Here is a 23,579-nt window from a genome sequence, read left to right as displayed (position 1 = left end):
CTGTCGCTTAGCAACTAAACATTAATCAATTTCTGAAGAATTCAAAGCAACTGAGACTGATGAAGATCTCAGATATTCCATAAAACGGCATACATACTTTATGGGAAGCCATTCAAGAATATAAAATGTAGGAATTTTGAGAATATCCACAGACAACTGAGAGTATGCAGCAAAAAGGATCATCTTGAACGTGAAATATTAAGGCCCTTTTCAGTTGTGTTTTTCAGTACATATCCTGTGGAAAGGTAAGAAGCAGTGAACACAGAGAATATGTATGTATGTGGTCACCGTAAGTTACGTTTGTCCTGCATGTCTCCCAAACCTCCGTCACAGCAGTGTGAACTCTGCTAAGCACTCAAATGATTCCAGTCAGCAAAAGCACACACCTGTTTGAAAAAGTACTGCAGTGGGCAGAAGACTTTTATTTTGCTGTTGGCTACTGTGTGCAGTAAAAAGAATCAGTAGTTGTGTAATTCATGCTTTGTAATTCTTGACTAACTAGGAACAATCCTAGAAGATTTACATTAATAAACAAGGATGTAATTCACTTAATAGCTGAGTCAGTTTTTCATTTACATTTTTTGTAGGGTTTGCCATCTGATTTTGTGTTTTTCTTGCAGTGGTTTGACAGTTTGTAGCAAAGCGAAGATGACTGTTAGTCTGTCTGAGATAGTTATGCTAGTGCAGGACACCTGAAATAAAGACAGCTCTGCCTGCAGAGGAGATATGTTTAAATGGGCGTCCCTTTTAATCCTCGGAATAAGGAGCGCAGACGGGAAAATAGACACATCTGAGATATGCAGTGAGCAGTTAGTGAGCTATCAGGGTGTTTATCTTTGAGAAAATAGAGCAGTGTTCCAGTTAATTCTTATGCATGTGGATTTATCCCTGTGTAGCCTATTCATTAAGGGCATACTATACCGTGCCCTGTGCTACACCGTGTACGTATGTGCAGTTGTGCGGTAGCTACTGTGTGCTGCAGCTCAGAGCGGGTTAATGCCTAGCCCTTCTGCCTGGCCAGGGTTGGAGCTGTGTTGTGAGCGGAGGACGCGTCTCGTCCTCACCCTCCCCCTGCCGGCAGGCAGTGGATGTGGTGAGTCAGTGTGATGGAAGCAGGCAGCGTATGTGCCGCAGCACCGCAGAGCCAGACTCCCGCGCCGCTGGGACACGCCGCCAGCCATCGGTCCCTCCATGGGTGAGTCGCAGCCTCGTACACACCCTCCCCCATACCCTCCCCCATACCCTCCCCCGGATGTCGCTGCTCCTCTCCGAACGTGTTCTCCGCTGCGGTGGATTATGATTAGTCATGCCACGGAGTGTGTGAGTGTGCAGGGGAAGGTGGGGTGTGGGTGGGGGTGCATGTGTGCTTGTGCACATGGGTTTTTAGAGGGCTGGATGAGGCGTCTCGAATGCGACACTACGTGCTGTGAGAACAGTGCCATTGCAGGGCAGCATGGGTAGGAAGGTGTGTGTGTTTGTGTGTGCGCATGCATGCGTGATTAGTTGCGTCCGATGCCTTTCCCGTATGGCCTGATTCATTAGTACTATGGCAGACCCCTGTTTCATTAGCTCACAGTTAGAAGGCTGGGAAATGCTGCATGTGTACACTGGGACTTAAGTGACTATTCCCTAATAAGAAACTTTTCTGTTAGTGAATTCAATTGTTTTAACAGTTTCGCAGAGAATTATTATTATTATTATTATTATTATTATTATTATTATTATATTCTTATTGAGATTTTATGCACTTATTCTTTTTTTTATTCATTCATTTTAATTCAGGTTTTATCTCTTTAATTTTTCCATTTTATTTCATTAAATTAACTTTAGTCCATTTTATCTTTTATTTTAATAAACTGTAACTTTTTATTCTTTGGCAAAGACCTTCTCGAGGTTATAAATCTCAGGATGTAATGAGCTTTTTTATTCTTTTCTATCTTATGTGAAGCACTTTGAATTGCCGCTATGTATGAAAACTGCTACACAAATAAACTCATCCTGCCTCCCTGATCTGCGTGCTTCTGTCCTCTCTGGGGGCCAGAGGCCTTCACGGACTCACATTGCCTTTTGTGCGGCAGACAGCTAAATTCCAGTCCTTTATTCCACCTTTCCTGGTTACAATGAAAGACTCTGCCGTCCCCAAAGCTACGCCAACTCACCTTTCTTGCCCCAAAGAGCTGCTGTATTTTTTCAAGTTACAATTTAAGCCAGCTCTTTATTTCAGTTTCCATCGTTGGGCGACTGACTGACTGAGGTCTTTGTTCACCATTAAAACCACCCCCTCTAGTGTGCAGCGTCTGATCGCATGTAATGCTCTGGTGCCTTCACTTCACTGCGTTCTTACCTGAACTCACTGCAGAAACACACATCTATTTGAACATTCAGGCATTAGAAACTGGAACTTTGCTTAAAACCTTGCAACACTGATTTTGTGCCTTTTTGAAAAATCTATTACATGTTACATGTATAATAAGAGAAACAGTTTAGCATGTACTGTAGGACAGAACACCAACTTAAAAAGGTATATGAAGCAGATGGGCTTGGTACAAATGGCCTGTCATGTGTGTTTGTTTAACATACTCAGAGAGGCTTGTATGGCTGTTACATAACTCTGAGGCCAGAAGTTCAGCATGTTGATTCTCGCTCTGTTCTCGCTCTGTTCTCGCTCTGTTCTCGCTCTGTTCCTGTGCTCTTCTCACTGGACTTGGCCTCATGTAATTGTGCTATGCAGTAAGGAAAGGTGTTTTCTTCCAAAGCTAACGTCCTCTATGTGTTTGCTTTAGCGTATGCCCACCCCACCCCCCCGCGCTGGACGAGGGCACGCAGGCACCCCAGCGAGCCGGCTGGGAGGATGCCATCACTTTCATGGTCAGTAATTTGGCGGCGCCTGTGCTAGCCTGCTGCAGCTTACCACCCTCGTGCATCTGCAGCGTGTGTGTGTGTGTGTGTGTGTGTGTGTGTGTGTGTGTGTGTGTGTGTGCGTGTGTGCGTGTGTGCGTGTGTGCGTGTGCGCGTGTGCGCGTGTGCGCGTGTGTGCGTGTGTGCGCGTGTGTGCGTGCGTGCGTGTGCGCAGGCTGCGACTGTCATGGGCTCTGAGCTGCCTGATGAGTCCTCCCTCCGGTCGTGCACCAGCACTGCCAGTATGAAGGTCAAGAACGTGAAAAAGTAAGCGCCCTCTCCCCGTGAGTCAAGACACTTGACAGAGACACAGTCGCTTCATTTTTCTATCCCTCTCTCCCCCTCCTCTTTCTCGCTCTCTCTCTCTCGCTCTCTCTCTCCCCCTCTCTCTCCCTCCCTCCCGCTCTCCCCCTCCTCTCTCTCTCGCTCTCTCTCTCTCCCTCTCTCGCTCTCCCTCCCTCCCTCCCTCTCTTTCTCTCTCTTTCTCTCTCTCTCTCTCTCTCTCTCTCTCTCTCTTCTCTCTCTCTCTCTCTCTGGGTTAGAGCCCTTTGGAATACTGATGAGGTCTCCTTCTTTATAGGCTGTCCCTCACCAGAGGCCGTTTCCTCGTCTGGCTGAGTGCGCCCACTTCCACTATGAGAACGTGGACTTTGGCTCCGTGCAGGTGAGTGCCAGTACGTGTCCGCGCGGGCCCTCCCATCGCCGGGAATGGCTTCATGGATCGCTCGGCTGCGGCTTGGCCGAGCTGCTCTCGGATCGGCGTCCTCCCTTCTTTTACTAGTGGTTTAATTATGCACCAAGCTCAGATCTGCAGGCGAGTCCCGTGTTTGCTACCATGCCATTTCATCCGTTAGGCTCCCGCTGCCTCCTTCACATGCACCTTCTGCCACGGTTTGTGCGTGTTCGCCTTCATGACTGTTTTGCATTCAGATAGACTCCTCTGCACTTCCTTTTGTCCGCCAGCAGAGAGCAGTGTTTGTCCATGCTGTGTAAACGACACTGCGGTTCTTACACACGAGCTCTAGAGTGCGTTGATTTCCTGTTCTGATATTTACGCTGTACATGCTGTGTATGCATCACGATACGACAGCGTAGCCTGGGAAGAGGCGCTCACCAGCCGTTTCCGTTCCCGCTCGTGCTATTTTGGTCGGACCCGCGTGGGGACGGAAGACTGAAGAACAGATCCTCAGATCCTCGCAGATTCAAGGTCACTCTTCGTATGCGCATATGAGCGTGCGCACATCGTGCATATGCGTGGTTCAGTCGGTGATGTGGCAGTCCGCTTCTGCCTAGTCCGAGGTGCTAAGTGTGTCATGCTGATGGGCTGCGGCGAGGAGGGTCTCCACGGAGACACGGGGGAGGAGGGTCTCCACGGAGACGCAGCAAATAGCAGCAGCATCCCTCAGTGCCACAGAGGCCGACTCCTGCGCCAGTTCACCTGGTCGTTTCCCAGTGACGTCTCTCTCACTGTGATCTCTACCATTATACACTCTGAACTTACTGTAATTTTAGCATTTTTATTAGTAAAACATTTTGAGAGAATCCAGCCCTCCATTGTATTTTGTGTGTGTGTGTGTTATTTTTATTTTTTGCCCCTGTACGCAGATTAGATTTATGATCTCCTTCCTCACTTGTTTGTGTGACATGTCCAAGGGTGTGGTTCTCTGAACTGCCTTTATGTTGGCCCTGCCTTTCCCAGAGGCTCAACAAAGGGACATTAGTGCCTCTGCATATCGGATATCGGCAATATCCTGCTGTGGCGTATCGACGAGAGCCTCGCTCCTTTGTCTGCGCGGCGTGTGTTTGTGGATCTAATCTCGCTTTTATGCACCAGTACAATGGCTGTCCCGTGAAGGCAGCACCGATGTGAGCTCCACCAGTAGGGGGCGGCAGCGTCACACCCTCCTCCAGGAGCGACCCGCTCCCGGCCGGCACGTTGATCTTACCGGGTGTCGGCTTTGCTCCTCGTGTTGGGTGGGGAAATGAACTGGATCGTGAGGGGAATGTCGGAGATCATTTTGGAGAGAGATCTCGTGTCACGTGTTCAGTTCACCATGTGCGTTTCCTATGCTGACGCTGCAGACGACTCCGTACGGGGTGTTCTGGTCGAGCTGTTCTCTCTGAGAGTCCCACAGTGCTCACTTCACCCCACCCAGTGGTGAGGGTTTCTCCACACTACCCCTGCTACAAAAATAGAAGGAGGAGTTATTTTTTGTTTGACTTTGTTAGAATCGAGAACAAACAGCAGCTCTGTTGTAGTAATGTTTAAAAGGTCAGCGACAGAGGCCCGGTCAAGTGAAGAGCGTGGGCGTGGCATTGTACGCCGCGGCAACCTCTGCTCTCGGAGGCCTGTGCCGCTTTCCCGGAGGCAGTGTGGCTGTCCCACACACCTCGGCTCAAGTTTACAGGGAATCCATTCGCATGCACTCCATACCCCCCTCACCCCACCCCAGGGAGGACACGCCGGCCAAACGAATTAATCCGCAGACAAGATCCAGAGCCGGTGCCTCCTCAGGTTTCCCACCTCCGTCTCGGTATGTGCAGCTGCTGCCGTGTTGGACCGGTCCCACCCCGTAAGTCCTACACGTGCAAGGGGTCCTGGGGGGGCGCCCATGTATACTGTGGCTCTCACTCATCACCGTGTTATTACAGAACCTCAGGCATTCAGACCCCGGGGCTGGGTGTGTGGGCCCCCTGAAATGCCTCCTCTGGCCTTGGGTGACCTCATTACCTCTTCTTATTTGATGGTGCCACATAACAGATTAAGCGGAGTGTTTTTCTCAAATATAAGTGTGTAGATTTAGGAATAATGTTCTGGTAAGCCCCTGTACTCCCCACTGTTCTCCCCACGCTTTGATTCGTACATTTTTTTTTTTCCACTGTCGTCTGCTACTATAGATCTGATTCGCACACCATAATCTGGGTCAGACGTGGATTATATTTTTTATATTTTAGGCTCTAGAGAACCTAGATTAATTTCTGAACTTTTGGAAAAGATGGTATGATTTTGTTGTCATTTTAGTGTCACAGACATACAGGACAGTGACTGCATGAGGCATGTCCCACTTCATAGGACAGGACACCAGGTGGCTGGTTGCAGCTCAGCAAAAAGAGACAGTGGAGTGATGAAGCACCGATAACCAGGTTATGCTCTTCAGATAGAGGAATTTGATCCAGGATTACAGCTGCTTTAGTTGCTCGAGGCGTATGTGGCTGGTTACAGCACATTGGCGCTTTTAAATCTCAGATTGTGCAGCATGAGCAATTTGAACTGCGGTTGTCCTGCTGTCCTGTTGTGGTTTGGTCCCGCCTTTAACCCACTTCCTGAGCTGTACACACAATGTCAGCACTGGGATTGGTGTGCCGTGTATCCATTCAGAAAGTTTCGACAAAGTGCTTTACAACGTTAAAAAGCTCTTAATAGGTAACTGTCACTTGTGTGTTTCTCTTTGTTTAATAATCTCTTGTTTGTTTTGTTTACGATATTCCGAGAGGAATTCCTTGCTATACCTACTGGTCTTGGTCCCCGGATTGTGTGTGTGTGTGTAGGGAGAGATTGGTTAGGCAGTGCAGGGAGCAGAGCTAGCTCTCACTGGCCATGAAGCTCAGTGCTCCATATACGCCTGCCTGGCCCCGTCCAGTCACCCGAGGGGGGAGGGGCTGCCGTCCAATACGGGAGGGGAGGGGCCAAGAAAAGGAAACCCCTCCTCCTGGGTTGTAATCATGTGTGTGAGTGTTCTTGCTGCAGGAGCTGGGGAAGGGTGATTGGGGCAGCTCCTGGGGAAGTGCACGGAGGGCTTCCTACACAGCTGGCAACCAGATGAGTCCTATGAGCCACAGCCAGAGAGCGCGTGTGGTGCAGAGAGCCGGAAAGGCAGGCGATCCGTCTGCAGCCGAGAGAGATAGCGAGAGAGAGAGAGCGAGAGAGAGGGGCGCGCTGGCTGAGGGATCTGCTCAGGCGCTCAGCCAAGCATGTGTGTGCTGAGCCCGTGAAACACGGAAGTCTCCACCCTGGTGAGGACCGACCACTGGCGCTCTCCCACCCTGCTTTGGGCAGGTGTCCATTAAAGGTACAGCGAGTGCCTGCCGTGTGTCTGTTAAAGGTGCAGCGTGTGCCTGCCGTGCAGATTAGAGCTCCACTTCTCCTCGTGTCTGTCTCGATGTAGTGGTTTTCCCACTACTCACACACTGTTAGGACCAGTTTTGAATCCTTTCTGTTGTTTGGCTGCTTCATCCCCTGCATTGTCACTTGTTTTTGTGTTAAAACCAACTGTTTATAACTGTTGCATACATGCCATCAGGGAAATTTATGTTAATACATATATGCCATCAGGAAAAAGAACATTCAACACTGAGCATACAAACCATAGTCATGAATGCATGAAGTCTTGTCTTGATCCGTCAAGCATTTTTATGTATGTTTATAATTTGGCATTTTTTTAAATAATTTTGAAATGGTTAGGTTTTATCTAATTTTTAATTCTTTTGCAGGATTTACCATATATGTGTCATCTGGATGTAGCTACTATTTCAGTTTCAGTGCACTTCTTAACTGGGTCATATAACCTCTTGTGAGCTTGCTTTAGTGTTCGCTATAATTAAGCCAAGCTTTCATATTCTTTCAGCTCTTTTGAAGTTGTGGGCTGTTGGCCTGCCTGTTTATACCCTACAGACTTTCCAAACAGCTGTCCTGCTGTCAGTTCTGTGGAGGGCTTACCATAGTGGGGTCATGGACGCAAGCTCACTGCAGATGCTACAATGCTAAAGCTTCTTTCCTTCTTCCTGTTTGCACAGATTGATGAGACATCCTCATTTGTACTGATAATTAGCAATTAACACGAGATTCACAGCACTTTTAAGTGAACCTAAGAAACTATTTCATATAGTACGTTTTATTAAAATTGTGACGATCCTTGAGAAGTCACTCCTTTTATTTATATATATATATATATATATATATATATATATATATATATATATATATATATATATATATAAAATCTCTGAAGAAGACTACAGTGAGTAATTTCAGTGTAGTGTGGATGTAATGATTCTCTTAACAAAGACTCAAAACAACGTGTCAGTGCTGAACCGTAGAGTGAGAGATACAACACAATTTGAGAACAAATAGTAATAATTAATGTAATAATTTCATTAATCATAACAACCACCATTACCACTCCTATACCTAAATACACAATTCGAATTCTGAGATTTACCATTAGCCTCTCAGTTTTATTGTGGTAAAGCAAACTGCATCTCATATAAAACAGATTACCTTTTTATGTGTAGTGGCAATAGTACTTATTATGATTATTAACAATTATTAATAATTGCTCTCGTATTGTAGGTCTCATTCTGCATTTCAGCACTGACACTTGGCTCTGGTATGTGTCGGTTAAGGGTGTTATTGGACTCTAACCTATTTGTGCTAGGAAGGATACTTTAACTAAAGCACTTTTGTATGGTGCTCTGGATAAGAGCGTCTGCTAAATGCCGTAAATGTGAATTATTCTTTTGGTAGAAGTCTGGTCTGTGGAACTGTACCATTCATTGCTACCTGCTCTTTTTTATTAATTAAGAAATATTAAATTTAGGGATGCACCAATATTGAATTTCTTGGGCTAATATGATGACCCATAGTAGCACATTTTTGTGGCTGATACTGATATTAATAGCTTACAATTTTACCTTAATGCATTGTAAAGCACCTTCAAACTGTAATCTATTTATGAAATGCGGTGTAAGACATGTTAAACTCTTTAAGAAAATTGATTATGTAAAATTAATGAAAATGGACACGTCACATGTAAATCAGACATCACAATTATTATAAACATATGTTACTCTTAACACAAAGGGGAACACAATTTTTCATACAATTTTATTTTCTAGCCTTTGTCAAACAATAAGTGTTATTTTCTGCCTTGACGCAGGTGTAAGAAAACCCAGCACTGGAAAACCTGCAAAACTCTGAAATGGCGGATACTTTGCTTAATGAGTAAACAGAAAAATAAATAAACAATAAATCTGATGTAAAAATTATTCCATACACAGGTTGCAAAAGAAAACAACATTTCTGGTTTTTGGCATTTTCCTTGTAACTGTAGTCATACAAATTATACAAACAAGGCCTAAACTAAACCTTCTTTAGATTGGCTATATTAAAATTGATCTTGTTGTCTAAAGTTGTAATTATTGGCCAAAATACCAATATCAAACTGATAATGATAAATTCAAAATTGTCTTTATGAGCAAATAACATATTGGCTGTCGATATGAACATGTAATTAATTGAATTCATGCAGATTTAGCTCACAGCGTGTCCATTGCTCTCCACGTCCTCCTGCGTTAAAGGTGCCATCAGAAACAGGGCTCCTCCTGAGTCCTGTTTCAGCTCTCAGCCTTTAAGACCTGGTCTGTCTCCACTCCTGACAGAAGGCTCTCTGGCTCTGTTCCCTCTCCAGCTCTCCCTGGCCGAGGATCAGAGTGAGCTGACCCGCGGCGACGGCCTAGACCCAAAGGAGCTCACATATCTCGTGCAGATCTGTTGCCAGGTACCACTGCACTTTTAGGGGAGGTTTTGGTGGAGATGAGGTTGCGGGTGTGTGCGTCTGGAGGCAGGTGTATGCGGGCCAGTACACCAAGAGAGAAAAGCATCACTATGAATCACTGCATCACTGGTTTGCTATGGCAACAGAAGAGAAGCCAAGCTTTGCTGTTATGGTTACACAAAAAAGATGGGGCGGGTGGGGGTGGGGCCGCAACGCTGTAAAAAGAACAGCAAACCAACCACAAGCAGCGTAAACAGTGTGATTTCATGATGAGGTTGAAGGACAAAAGATGCATACTATCTGAACAGGAAAGTCTTGAGAGAATGAGAGGCCACCCTACACAGTGGTATAGGAGAGCTTTTGGAACTTCTAAAAATCTGATTTGAGCTTTATTCTATAATACTGGAAGGAGGTGTATTGAGGGTGGTTGTGTGTGTGTGTGTGTGTGTGTGTGTAAGGGAGCAGGAGGGATTATAGCCCTGTGAGGTGTGTGCTGCTCTTCTGATAAGGAGCGGTATTTTTGCACTGGAGCTGATCTTATTATCTGGCTGTATGAAATCTCAGTGCTGGTGGATAGAATCCACAACTTCGGCCAGCTGGGCGTAGAGCTAGCGTTATCAGCGCGCCAGCGCTAACACCATTAGCCTCCAGCTTCGTGACAGAAAACAATACCTTCAGGCTTTGGCTTCTTTGGAAATTTAAGGATTTTCACAGCAAGAAAGCTTGATTTATGATGTTCCTAATAACACTGCAATCTCCATTAAGGTTCTGTATCTGCTCAGCATTGTGATTACTGTGTGTGACGTTTCTCTCGCCATGTGCCAGGGGCGGAAATGGATGGTGAAACGTTTGTATGAAGACTTTCGGGTCCTCGACAAGCACCTCCATCTTTGTATATATGACCGGAATTTCTCCCAGCTTCTGGAGCTTCCTCGGTTTGACGACCTCAGAGACAAATCGGAGGTACCATCCACCACACCGTGGCAAGGCGTAGTGGCCTGTGGCAGCCTAACAGTGCAAATGGATGAATAATGTAGTGTTTAAAAACATTATGTATGTGTGAGGTTTTGCATGGTGAGGAAAAATAAAGACTCATGGGAGTTTATATGAAATCTGATGAAATCAGGTTATTGTCTTTATTGTCTAGGCAAGTTTTGTGACCCATAGAAAGCCAGTAATGTGTGACTGAAGAAAACAAAGGTGGAAGAGTCTTTGCTAGGCTCAGTGTTTACCACAGCTAACGTGCTTACCAGTGTTTACCACGGCTAGCGTGCTTACCAGTGTTTACCACGGCTAGCGTGCTTACCAGTGTTTACCACGGCTAGCGTGCTTACCAGTGTTTACCACGGCTAGCGTGCTTACCAGTGTTTACCACGGCTAACGTGCTTACCAGTGTTTACCACGGCTAGCGTGCTTACCAGTGTTTACCACGGCTAGCGTGCTTACCAGTGTTTACCACAGGTAGCGTGCTTACCAGTGTTTACCACGGCTAGCGTGCTTACCAGTGTTTACCACGGCTAACGTGCTTACCAGTGTTTACCACGGCTAACGTGCTTACCAGTGTTTACCACGGCTAGCGTGCTTACCAGTGTTTACCACAGGTAGCGTGCTTACCAGTGTTTACCACGGCTAGCGTGCTTACCAGTGTTTACCACGGCTAGCGTGCTTACCAGTGTTTACCACAGGTAGCGTGCTTACCAGTGTTTACCACGGCTAGCGTGCTTACCAGTGTTTACCACGGCTAGCGTGCTTACCAGTGTTTACCACGGCTAGCGTGCTTACCAGTGTTTACCACGGCTAGCGTGCTTACCAGTGTTTACCACGGCTAGCGTGCTTACCAGTGTTTACCACGGCTAGCGTGCTTACCAGTGTTTACCACGGCTAGCGTGCTTACCAGTGTTTACCACGGCTAGCGTGCTTACCAGTGTTTACCCAGGTTGGCGCACAGAGTTTCCTAGAACACAACTGAGTTGTGGTTTCTTGTAGTGGACGGTAGTACAGCCACTGGTAGGCAGAAAAAAGCCACACTGGGGGCAGTGCAGTGTCTTAAAGCTGACTGATCCAGGACCAGTAGGGTGCACTGGCGTTGGCTGCTGTAGAGGAGCAGAGCGGTGCATTCCGCGGCTCATTCATCCGCGTCTCCTCCTGTTTCCTCAGCCTCTCTCCCAGATGCTCACTGCCTACCTCTCACGCCTCTCCTTCATCGCTGACAACAAGATCAACTGCGGACCCGCTTTGACGTGGATGGAGGTAGTGTGTGTGTGTGTGTGTGTGTGTGTGTGTGTGTGTGTGTGTGTGTGTGTGTGCGCGCGCGCGTGTGTGAGTGTGTATGATTCCACTCCATGTTTAATCCTCATGTTATTACCCAGCATGCTGCCCGTCGTACCTCCGGCTCAGGTAGAGCGGAGGAAGTCTTCAGTTGCAGATGCCCCCTCCTCCCGACTACCAGTCCGAGTGTTGGTCATGTGATGTGTTTTTGTTTGCTTTGTTTTTATTTACAGAGCCAAAGCCAGGGCTCTCACACCCATCTTCTCATGTAACATTAGTCACTTGAAAAACACAAAGTGTCTTTTGTCCCCAGATGAACTCGTATTTCACCATCATAATGTGTCTGGCAGGCCTTTGTCCTATTAGGACTGCAGTTTTTGGGTGTAGTGTACTGGAATTATGCTGCTTCCTCATAGTAATCCTGCGTGACTCGTTGTTTAAAAAGACATGGATGAGCACTTGATGTTTTCCTTGCAAACTGTTGAGAGTTGCATGAATGTAGTAGAAGGTGAGATGGTGTGTATGCCTGTGATTCACCACACCCTCACACCCTGACCTTTTCGAAATGGGGAATCCAACAGTATCTGAAAGAAATGTTAAGTATCCTGGCGTTGTGATTGACCATAAGTTTAAAGGCAGCCTGGGGACTGACTCCATAAGCACTAGGACAGAGCAAAGAATGTGCTGTTGAAAGAAATTGCTATGATTTAATGTCCACAGTAAAAAGCTCCAAACGTTTCACAGTGCTTTTATAGCGTGTGTCTTCTGCACCGCATGCTCGTTTGGCACAGAATAAGAATTTGAGGAAAATGGTAACTACAGCCAGTAAATTGTTACGGATTAAATTACCGACTACAGAGTGCATGTACAGAGTGACGAATAAGGTGAAAGTCATTTGGGTGATGGGGTTCCTCTTACCTCATCATGTGTAGCTATTAACTATCGTAGCTATTAACTATCGTGGATATTAACTATCGTAGCCATAATATAATGTGCATCCCTAGTTCCTGTACCAAAATACTTTCAAGCAAACGGTATGTTTTTCTTGATCAGTGACATCAGTGGACTTGCTGCAAATTCTGTGTGTGCGTGCGTGTGTGTGTCAGATTGATAACAAAGGGAACCACCTGCTGGTGCATGATGAGTCCTCCATCAACGTTCCAGCTGTGGCCGCTGCCCACGTGCTCAAGCGCTACACGGCGCAGGCAGCTGACGAGCTCTCCTTTGAGGTACATCCTTCCAGCACGTCTGTGCTGTGCTGTGCTGTGCCGTTTGACTTCCAGATCGATTCTCTGTGTGTCTGACTGTGTCTCCTGCTTCTAGGTGGGGGATATTGTTTCAGTCATTGATATGCCACCCAAAGAAGACACTGGCTGGTGGAGGGGGAAACACGGCTTTCAGGTGCAGGGCTTTGGGGCTTTGGGGCTTTTGGGGTTTGGGGTTTGTTTGCTTGTTTGTTTTTTGCATGCCAGAGTAATCTTGATTAATTTTTTTGTTCCTATTGTTTTATCCTTTGTCCTATTGTAATTTTGATTGTGATTTTTTTTCCTAATATTTAATATCAGCGAGTCCAGAGCTAAGATTGCGACTCTGGCCCTGTTTCGATTGAGTATTGATCTATGTGTAGTCTGTTCATCATAGCCTGCACTCTGCAGTTGGACACTCACTAAATCTCCTCTCCTCTCTTCTTCTCTCCCTCTCCTCTCATCTCCTCTCCTCTCCGTACAGGTGGGATTTTTCCCTGGCGAGTGTGTAGAACTGATCAGTGAGAAAGTTCCTCCAAACATGACTGGTTCACTGCCCAAGCCAGGTGACCTTTACATGAATTGATAATGAGATGACGTGAATGAAACAGTACTAGGCCATCCCTTCATCCCTTTGGTCTTCTTGTAATTTTAAGAGGAAAAACAAGTTCAACTTTGTGTGATTTTTCACCATTTGAATAAAACCCACAGCCTTGCTAGTCAGTGTTGTAGCAGCTTGGATGTGTAAACAGACGCCAGTACAGCCTCCAGCCAGAGAGCTGAGACCTGTTGTTGGAGAAGGTTCACTACACAAACCCGCCTGAAGTGCACAGATGGCACAGATCCGCTGAGTCATTAACAACCACTCTTAGCACAGCAATGTAACCATCTTCACATGATCCCAGTCATGTGTGTTAGATATTTAATTAAACATTATTAGGGATGCGCAGTGTAGTCCCTCTAAATGGGGTTTGGCAGAGGTATCCATCTCCAGTCCGGCTCGTCTGGCCCTGGGCAGAGCTAACGGGTTCGTCAGAGCCGTAGTAGCCATTGGAGCTGGAGCTTAACTTTTTAGGGCTGTGTCTAAGCCAGCAGCCGGACTTGGCTGGGCTAGTCTGGGTACGGCTGGGCCGGGCGTCTAAGGTCTCTGCGTCTCCATGTCTGACAGTGTGTAAAAAGCACGGCAAGCTGATAACGTTCCTGCGCTCCTTCGTGAAGTCCCGGCCCACCAAACAGAAGCTGAAACAGTGTGGGATTCTGAGGGAGAGAGTGTTTGGCTGTGACCTGGGAGAGCACCTGCTCAACTCCGGCCACGACGGTGAGCGCGCACGGCGAGCGCTGGGCTGCTACCAGCAGGGGGCACCCAGGAGCTCCATACAGCATGTCATCAGCCCATGGCTGCGATTTCTCATTCAGTGTCTACCTTCCGCAGTCCCTCAAGTTATCAAGAGTTGCGCGGAGTTCATCGAAAAGCACGGGGTTGTGGACGGAATTTACCGCTTGTCTGGGGTCGCCTCCAACATTCAGAAACTGCGGTAATGAGAATTTCGGTTAATCAGTGCTTCTCAGTCATTGTATCCTAAACGTGGCCCTTTTGTGTGAATCGGCTCCAGAAGGAAGGGCTTGCTAACGACCCGGTGAGATGAGTCAGGTGTGTTGAAGCAGAAAAACTAGAAACGTCTGTTGTCAAACCTGGAGCTGTGAGTCACTGCAACAGAGATCTGATCTGTTGCTCTGTAGTGTTAGACACACGGTCAGGTGAAACGTATATAAATGGCATCCTCCGTGGTTTGCCCAGGCATGAGTTTGACTCGGAGCACGTACCAGACCTCAGCAAGGATGTGTCGATCCAGGACATCCATTCCGTGGGCTCCCTGTGCAAGCTGTACTTCCGTGAGCTCCCCAACCCCCTGCTCACCTACCAGCTCTATGACAGATTCTCAGTAAGTGCACAAGCACTAGGGCTGTGGCCCACTCACCTAGATTTCAGATCGAAGGTCTTCTAGTGGAAGTGTAGTATGAACATGGGTGCTTGTGGCCATTGGTGCTGTGTGTGTGTGTGTGTGTGTGTGTGTGTGTGGGGGGGGGGGGGTTGTGCATGCGTGTGTTTTGTTTGTTTTTGTTTTTTTGAATAGGATGCAGTGTCAGTAGCCACGGATGATGAAAGGCTGGTCAAAATCCATGACGTCATTCAGCAGTTGCCTCCCCCGCACTACAGGTTTGTTTGGTGCGCAGTGCACTCTAGTGATGAGAGTTAGGACTGCAGTCATCTCCACTTTCCAGAGGAACTGTCCTTTTCTCCTTTGTCGTTCAGAACTCTCGAGTTCCTGATGAGGCACCTGGCCCATATGGCGACCTTGAGTAACATCACCAACATGCACTGCAAAAACCTGGCAATTGTCTGGGCCCCCAATCTCCTCAGGTGATGTCGCTCTGTATACTGAGGTTTTTATGTAGGTATAAAGCTATATAGGTTTCTATAGAGATTTAAACTCCTAGGCCTGTATTTAGTAACAGTGCAAGAAGAGTTCCACTATTGAACTGCACACCACTAAAGCAACATGCAATTGCTTCTTTTCCTGTGAACCTCATTCCTGAATGTTCTGGGCCTGTGGTGCCGTTCTGCAGTCTCTGTTCCAAGCACAAACCTGCTTTTGCCATAAATCTTTGAGCAAACATGAGTTTCTGGTGTACTGCAGGTCAAAGCATATTGAGTCGGCGTGTTTTGGCGGCACGTCGGCATTCATGGAGGTGCGTGTGCAGTCTGTGGTGGTGGAGTTCATCCTCAGTCACGTGGAGGAGTTGTTCAGCCACAGACTTAGCACGCTGATCCGCGAGAGCTCAGGTACCTGCCCCGCCCCCTGCCCTCCACTTTCCCACTGGGGGGCCTCATCTGCCAGACACCGACTCTGAACGGCTGCTTGTCCGTGGCGTGCGCCCACAGGTCACGGCACCGTGATGCGGCCCAAGTCCCTGCTGGTCTGCTCGCCATCCACCAAGCTGCTGTCTCTGGAGCAGGCGCAGGCCCGCACGCAGACCCAGCTTACCTTACCCGTGTTCCCCGACAGCAAGTACATGGAGGTGGGGGAGGGACCCGCCGCCCTGCAGGGCAAATTCCACACCGTGATCGATCTGCCCACAGAGAGGTGCGTCCAAGAATCACTGAGGAAACGTATGAAACGGCATCGGTGCCACAGAGCCACAGTCAAAGCAGTTGACTGTGTCAAAACAGTTTGATTGCTTCTCCCACAGTCTCCAGACATCCTGGCCCAAGTGAAAACAAAACCCTAGTGTGGCTGTCGTACTTTGGACTTCGGCACAGATTAAAATATCATCATGCCAGCTGCTTTATCCTAAAAGAAATGCAGTTTCTGTGCCAGTTTGAGATACAGTACAAACCTCAGAATGAAACCCGAGTGTCTACTGAATCTCAGTCCCTAGGTGCAGCAGAGGTGATTGCACAGCATGCCATTGTGTTTGCCCTGCTCGTCTGGGGCAGCTCACAGCACTCCTTACACAAGTATGTAGCACTGATGCCAAAATGAAACCTAATTAACTGTCTATTGAGAGAATCCGGGAAAACGAATCGCTTTAGTGGTTACATCCTTTGTTCAGCCGAAGACGCCGACTTCACCCCTTGTGAACAGTGACAGGTGAAGGTCTTTGAACATGGTTTAAATGACTTTCTGTGCATCAGCCTTCACTGATATTGCAACATTCTAAGGTTATTTTAACTTATAATCTGTTCTGCAGTTCTTTGTTTGTTGGAATGCTGTTATATTTACATTTACGGCATTTATCTGACACTTTTATCCAAAGAAACTTACAATTATGACTCAGTACAACTTGAGTAATTGAGGGTTAAGGGTCTTGCTCAGGAGCCCAGCAGTGGCATCTTGGCAGCAGTGGGACTTGAACTGGCAACCTTCTGATTACTAGTTGAGTGCCTTAACCACTGAGCTGGCAGTGATAAATGTGGATTACCTATGTGGATTTAAGGGTTCCGACAAGAAACGCCTGCAGACATGCTGATTAGTCACTGTTTTGCCCTCAGCTGTCCTGCGGTATAAAGTTGTAAACCTATTACACAGAAATGATTCTTCCAACATTGGCATCAGTGACTGCTCGCAGGTGTTGGGATGTCAGCTCTATCATAAATGTCAGCTTTGGGAAACAAAGGTTGTTAGGTTTTGGTTTAGAATGGGTTGTGTAAATTGTCTGGTCCGTTTTGTGTGTTTGCCTGTGTTTTTTTTCTGATCAAGTTCCCAGCTGTTCCAGGAGTATGAACTGTGCAAAGTTCTCTGAATGAAACGCTCTGGTTTTATAGGAAGAAGACCCAGAACAAGGCGAGGAAATCTCCCGTGCTCAGCTGGCGCTCCTTCTTCAGCATGGGCAAATCGTCCACGGCAACCAAATGCAAGCTGCTCCACCGTCCCAGTGAGCCCAGTGAGATCAAGACCGCGGCGCTCCAGGGTCAGGACTTTTCCATCTCACCGTACCCACGCTGCCTTTTAAGTGCACACTAGACATAATGTACTGAAGGGATCAAACACAGGCCTGGCCTGTTCCTCCAGGTGGTAGAGGAGACTCTGGGACCATGCGATCGGCCAAGAGCGAAGAATCTCTCTCTTCTCACACTCATGAGGGTAAAATCACATTTGGTCTGGTGTGTTTGTTTGTTCTTTTGCTGTCACGCTTCCGTGCCACGTTGGCTGAAGGACCTTCTCTCTCACTCCAGGGGGATCAGGGGTGTATCGCGTACGTAGGCCGCGCTCCACCAGCGACGCCCTGTCCGTGTCGTTCAGCGAAGACCTGCTGAACAGCCGCGGTCACGGGGGCTCCCAGTCCGGCGGGAAGGACCCGGCTGCCCCGCACCCTGCTGACGCCCACCTCGCCGTAGAGCCGCCGTCGCAAACGTCCGACGCAAGGAAGGAGGGCGGCCGGAAGAGGGAGAGAGGCAGGCCTGGCGAGGCGGCGCGGTGGGATGGACGTGCCGGTCTGACCGTGCCGCCAGATTTGCCGCCGCAGGCCCAGGAGGATGCGAACCGCATGCACTCGGCTAACGTTGCCGCGGCGACTAAAGCGACGTCGCCGCTGATGGGGCCCGGCGAGTCCGCGGGGGCCGAGGAGTGCCCCACCTCCTCGCGCCAGGGAGAGGCTGGAACTCGAGATGAGCCGGCCCACTCTCTAAAGCGTGCAGGAACAGGTCACCACAAGAGCTTTTGTCTTCAAACATTTATTTGTCCTTCTAATACCTGTTTGTCAACCTTTTCTTCTCTTAGCCCGAATACCAGCTTTATTTCCTGTTTAATCTTTCGGTGATGATCTACTTGTGTCGCTGTTTGACGGGTTACGTGTGCACCATGCTGTCGCTTTCCCACACGTAGGTGCGGTGATCTTTGACTGCACTCCGGGCTTGGTGCGGTCCGTGTCCCTCATCGCCCCGCAGCCTGCTGGGAAGAGCGCGGCCCGCGTGCTGGCCCTGGCCCTGGCCGAGTCAGCCCAGCAGGCCGCCCGGCTGCGCAAGAGAGGGAGCTCCGAGCCCCCAACGCCCCTCTCTCCCCTCCGCCTCCAGGATCCACTCTCCTTGCTGCAGTGGCCTTCTGCCCCAACGAAAGATCCCTGCATCCCCCAAGGAAACTTCACGGGCTCCCCGAGCGCCGTCTCTGCTGGGAACCACACCGAATCCAGCAGCCCACGGAGCACGTGCGCGTGCCGCGGCAGCGAGAGCGGGCTGAGCTGCTCCGACGGAGGGGATGCTCCTGGCACGGGGCGCAGAGCGTGTGCCACGCCCCCGGACCCTTCTTCCGTCAAAGGTGCGGACGCAGAGCGGGCCCTGGAGAGCCAAGCGTCCATCCGGGAGAATATCCGCCACGTGGGGGTGGGCACCGATGCCGGCGGACCGGAGACCGAGCTATGCGAGGGCCTGGAGCCTCGCCGCTCTCCAACGGAGGACTCCTCCGCCTGCCACGCTTCCGAGGACTGCTCCGCTACGGCTGCTCTGCTCAGCAAGCAGGCTGCCAACGCGTCCAACTTCCGTGCCATATTAGCCGAAGCGACTATGCCGTCTTCGGTCCAGGAGGTTCTCCCGCAAGCTCCAGTCACCTCTCCCAGTTCCGCTTACCAGTACAGCCCAAAAGATGCCAGTTTGCTGGGCTCTTCGGGCCTTGTGTATCCCCAACCCTGGTGCAGCCCGCCGGGACAGAGCGGCCCCTATCAGCCGGGCTACCAGCAGCTCCAGGCTGAGAGCTTCTCTAAGGACCGCTACAGCACTCTGACACCGCGGTCCCTCCACCTGTCTTTTAAATACAAAGGTCACCAGAGGATGGAATGCTCCCCAGGTCGCGTCTATGGATACGGTGGCCCGAGGTACCCACCAATGGATGGCGCCTCGGTGTACCCCACTATACGCAGGGTGCGCTCCATACATGCGCCGCCGGAGGACAAATTTTTCTTTTTCCAGCATCCATCCTGCCAGAACAATCCTTACCAGACACCAGTTCCCTCAGACATCCACCGAGTGCGGCCTTACTTCGAGGATGGCAAAGTCCAGTACAGGTACAGCCCCTTTCTGGAGGCCCAACAGAGCGACCCGGATGCACGCCGAGTGAATGGTCACAGACGCAGCCACGCCTACACCACCCACAGGCCACCCTTCCGCTCTGCTGGAGTCACGGGCAGTGTCCAGAGCCATCGCGACCCCTGGGTCAAGCCACCCTTTGCCAGAGAACGCAGCTTTGTGAAACAGGATGTCGGCCCGTTGCCGAGAGGGAGGGACGGGACTGTGTATGAAGCTCTGGACGCTGGTTTATCCGATCCACATTTCAGCCAGTCCGTCAGACAAGGAAACGTCTGGAATAAGAGGCTGCCAGATCTCGCTGTGGGCCCGGCCCATCTCCTGAGAGGTGCCCAGAGCAAGTCTGAACCGGGCAACGATATGCTTATTTCTACTGAGGGGGCTGATGGGAAATACAGAGTGACCATGGTGCGGGATTACTCTCCTGAACACCCGCTGCCCGAGCCTGAGGCGTGCCAGCCTGAGTGGGCGGAGAAGCGGGGTTTTGGGCACGGCGCCAAGGCTGCCCTGATGCTGAAGCAGAGCTGCTCCATGCTGTGCTACCCACAGCCTCCCGCGCGCTACCCGGGCCTGCAGAAAGAGCACAGCTGCCCCGACTTCAAGCGCTCTGAGTCTTCTGAGGCTGGGGTGTGCCTCCGTGGCCAGAACAGGCTGGCGTTCCAGACCCTTGGCGGCTGCCCTGCGGAAGACTCCCAGCGTGCTAAGGTCAGGTGCCCTGGCTTGCAAAGATCAGATAGGTCACAAAGTGCGAGAGGTCGTCATCAAGAAAGCTATGCCAAAAGGACCCTGGAGCGAGATTACAGACTGGCGTACCCCACGCAGAGAAGGCCGAGGACTTGCAGCATGTCTGTGCCATCTCGCCCGGAATACGCGGACGCTTGCGTGTCTAAGCCCGTTCGAGCGAGGATGGGTGTGTTCCCCAACTATGGCTGCATGCCTCCTCAGAGCCGCAGGCTGTACCCCACGGCGCTGGGCCCGGGAGGGTTTCTTCCCTCCGAGCTCCGGCCTGAGACTGAGATATACGCTGAATGAAGAACGTCTGCGGAAGCTCCGGACGTTGACGGAAGAGAGGACACGGAGAGACAGCCTCTGCTGGACAGTGGTCTTTTAAAGCTCAGAGTCTATTTTATGGAAGGAAAAGAAGTGATAAGTTTAGTAACACGGTGTAAGGGTTCACGCTGGCGTCATTTTGTATCAAATCACACTAAATGTCAAGATCCATCATAGTTTGGAGCCGCTACATTTAAAGAGCCAAAGCGATGTCAAAGACCACATTCAGGGATTTTCACTGGATCATAACAAAAAAATGCTCCTGCACTGGCTAAAGTTTAAATCTTATTAATTTCATAAAAGGAGTCACAACGCCCCCGAATCCTCCAGTTTCTCCTAAGCAGCATCTGACCATTTCCTGATTGCAATGTTTTACAGGCTTCCACAATTTAAAAAAAAAAAAGTCCCAAAACATGACAGATGGCTCATGTTAAAAATTGGGAGAATTACTGGTTCCAGTCGAGACATTTTAACACAGTATTGCAGTGCAGCGAGACGTGACTCCTGACTCTGCTCTCAGCCAAGTTCACGTTCCTGAGAAATTAGACACAAAGCATAAATGTAACCATCTGCCATGTTAGGAGATCGTTTGGGATGGGACGCCTGTGAAACATTTCTACATAAAAACATTTATACAGAACAGAAATGACATATGTTTAAAGCTGTTTGTAACTGTAAATATTCCGATTTTAGTGCTTTAGACTTTTCGTCTTGATTTTTCGGGATTTTATAACAATTTAACACCGGTGTAACTATGTTTACAGTCAGAGTGCAACTATGAACAAAAACAACACCCACCAAACTGGAGCCCATCGTTGGCTGGAAAACACATCATTACCAAAGAGGGCCTTTAACATCACTTTGCATCTTTCATGCAGTGTTTCCCATTTATGAAAAATGTCAAACCTTACACTGATTTCATGTGGAATAACCTTTTGTTGTCTTATGCACTGTATACGTCACACACCTTGCACATTAGGCTTGTTCTTGGCTTCATTTCGGGGAATGCTTTTGAAAATCACCTCAGTTGAGTGTTCTGCCGGTGGGAGTTCACATGCTTTAACTGCTTCTTTGACTGCACCGTCAATCAGTTCATTAGTCTTGAGATTTTGTCATTTCCGTAACGGTGTTCGGATGATCCAGAAGCAACATGGCATCCTGGAGTGTATACCCAGTGGTGATCAGATTGCTAGCTGCTCATTTCAACAAGCTCCCATTTCTTACACTTGGCGAGGCACCACTTGCATCATATCTTTTACTAATTCTGCCCTGCGTTTATTATCTCTGTGAAAGTGCGTCGCAGTACAAGCTGTCAAATGAAAAGAATGGATGGAATTCAACTTGAGCTGAAACATCTCCGTCATGAGCTGAGCAGATGGCGAGGCTTCCTTCGTAACGCTGTATACGAGCCTCTCGTGGTGTTGAATGGTTTTTTCCTGCCAGTTTGGATCCACCGTAGTCTGTGGCGAGGCGAGCACTTTACGGTTAGACCGAGACACCAGTGTTCTAATAACTAGCACTTTAGACAAAAAAAAACAAAAAACAAACAAGCAAACAAAAAAACTAACTAATGTCCTTATTTTACCATTGTAGAACTGAGGATGAGGGTAAAATTAGATATTTAAAAAAACATCTAAATAAAAACCAGCAGGGTCACGTGATGCTGGATTGGCCATTAAATGGTTATAAATTAAAAAATGTAAATTCACATATCTGTTTAAATGAAATTGGTTGCTGTGTTGTTGAAGAAAAGTGTACTGTTGTTTATTCTGGGATATTCATTATTCTGGGATATTCTTTTTATGGTGTCTTCTTTTACTTTCATTAAAATTATCTATTAAAATCTCAAGGCATAGTTCCTTGTTCACTGTAACTGAGTGCTTCATTTAGGAAAAACTTTGAACTATATGACAACTAGTTAAACCTTTAGCTATTTATTTCTAATCTTCATCACTGTGTTCTGGCCCATTAGTGAACACTAGTAGTCCTAGTCAGATTAAAGTATTAGGGATTACTTAACTGGGCCGTGTGCTAGAATCTTTGTCTTGCTCTTTATCAGTGTTATAATGAAACAGGTCGCACGTATTGCTTTTGCTTTTGATCTGTCTGGAGTCTGTCTGCTCCAGTAATCTTTGTTAAAGATAATGTTTTTAAGAAGTAAACAGCAGAGGGCGCAAGCGCACTGGCGAAGCTTTCGTACTGATTTACAAACACGGTGTTTTAATTCGAGTGGAATACGCCTTTCGGTTTCATTTTCATTCGGTGTTTTTGTTTTCTTTTTCGGAAGGCGGTGGGCCTCCGGAGTTTGGTTTTTGTATGTAAAAATAGGCCCAATTAACGGATTTGAAGTATTTGATGAACAGAAAAATAGTTTAGAATTTGAACTGTAATTCAAGATGTATGAAGAAATATCAAGATTTATATTTTGGAAGGCTGGTGTTAAACACTAAAAATGAACGCCAACTGTAAATGATTCACTGAAACTGTTGCACCCGACTGAATAATACTGAAATCCAGCAGTTCATTGTGCGTTTAGATTCACATGCATGTGTTGTATGTGTACGGAGTGAATCCTAAAGCTCATGAGAGGCTGAGGAGGTTCCAGGTACCGAGCTGTGGAGCTCAGGCGCTAAACCAACACGGCGTTGTGTGTTCAGGCGCTAAACGAACACGGCGTTGTGTGTTCAGGCGCTAAACCAATATGGCGTTGTGTGTTCAGTGCTCAGGCACCGTGCAGTGGCGTAATCTGATGTTGCCCTGGTCCCTCTGTGATTCCTAGTAGTTTCAGATGGTGTTTTACTCGTCGATTTGCATGGCGGGTAAGAGGCCGTTACCAGGAGGGTCTCGCCGGTTTGGTCCAGAGGCTTTAGAAACGCACGTGTCCTGTCTGACGTTCAGCCAAGCGCCACCTGTACTCCGCTGGTGCACAGAGGAGGAACCCAGGCTGGAAAAAAGATAAAAAATGAAGCTTTTATACACACAACATAA

General features: G+C 48.3%; 1 protein-coding gene across 1 annotated transcript; it reads left to right on the top strand.

The window, feature by feature from the left end:
- The first annotated feature begins 2,809 nt into the window (after nucleotides 1-2,809).
- On the top strand, nucleotides 2,810-22,449 carry arhgap32a (Rho GTPase activating protein 32a). Its single transcript, XM_035534381.1, is given in 21 exon segments — nucleotides 2,810-2,868; nucleotides 3,074-3,165; nucleotides 3,479-3,489; nucleotides 3,492-3,562; nucleotides 9,366-9,455; nucleotides 10,278-10,415; nucleotides 11,610-11,702; nucleotides 12,827-12,949; nucleotides 13,044-13,121; nucleotides 13,449-13,530; nucleotides 14,133-14,282; nucleotides 14,397-14,499; nucleotides 14,763-14,907; nucleotides 15,100-15,182; nucleotides 15,279-15,386; nucleotides 15,664-15,809; nucleotides 15,909-16,110; nucleotides 17,292-17,437; nucleotides 17,539-17,610; nucleotides 17,703-18,170; nucleotides 18,352-22,449. Coding segments are annotated over 21 exon segments (4,626 nt in total). The 5' UTR covers nucleotides 2,810-2,865; the 3' UTR covers nucleotides 20,574-22,449.
- Nucleotides 22,450-23,579: the final 1,130 nt, after the last annotated feature.

This window comes from Electrophorus electricus, chromosome 15 (assembly GCF_013358815.1).
Source record: "Electrophorus electricus isolate fEleEle1 chromosome 15, fEleEle1.pri, whole genome shotgun sequence".
In the NCBI taxonomy this organism is placed as follows: domain Eukaryota; kingdom Metazoa; phylum Chordata; class Actinopteri; order Gymnotiformes; family Gymnotidae; genus Electrophorus; species Electrophorus electricus.
Note: the sequence above shows the minus strand (reverse complement) of the source record. Positions and strands in the feature narration are given on the sequence as shown.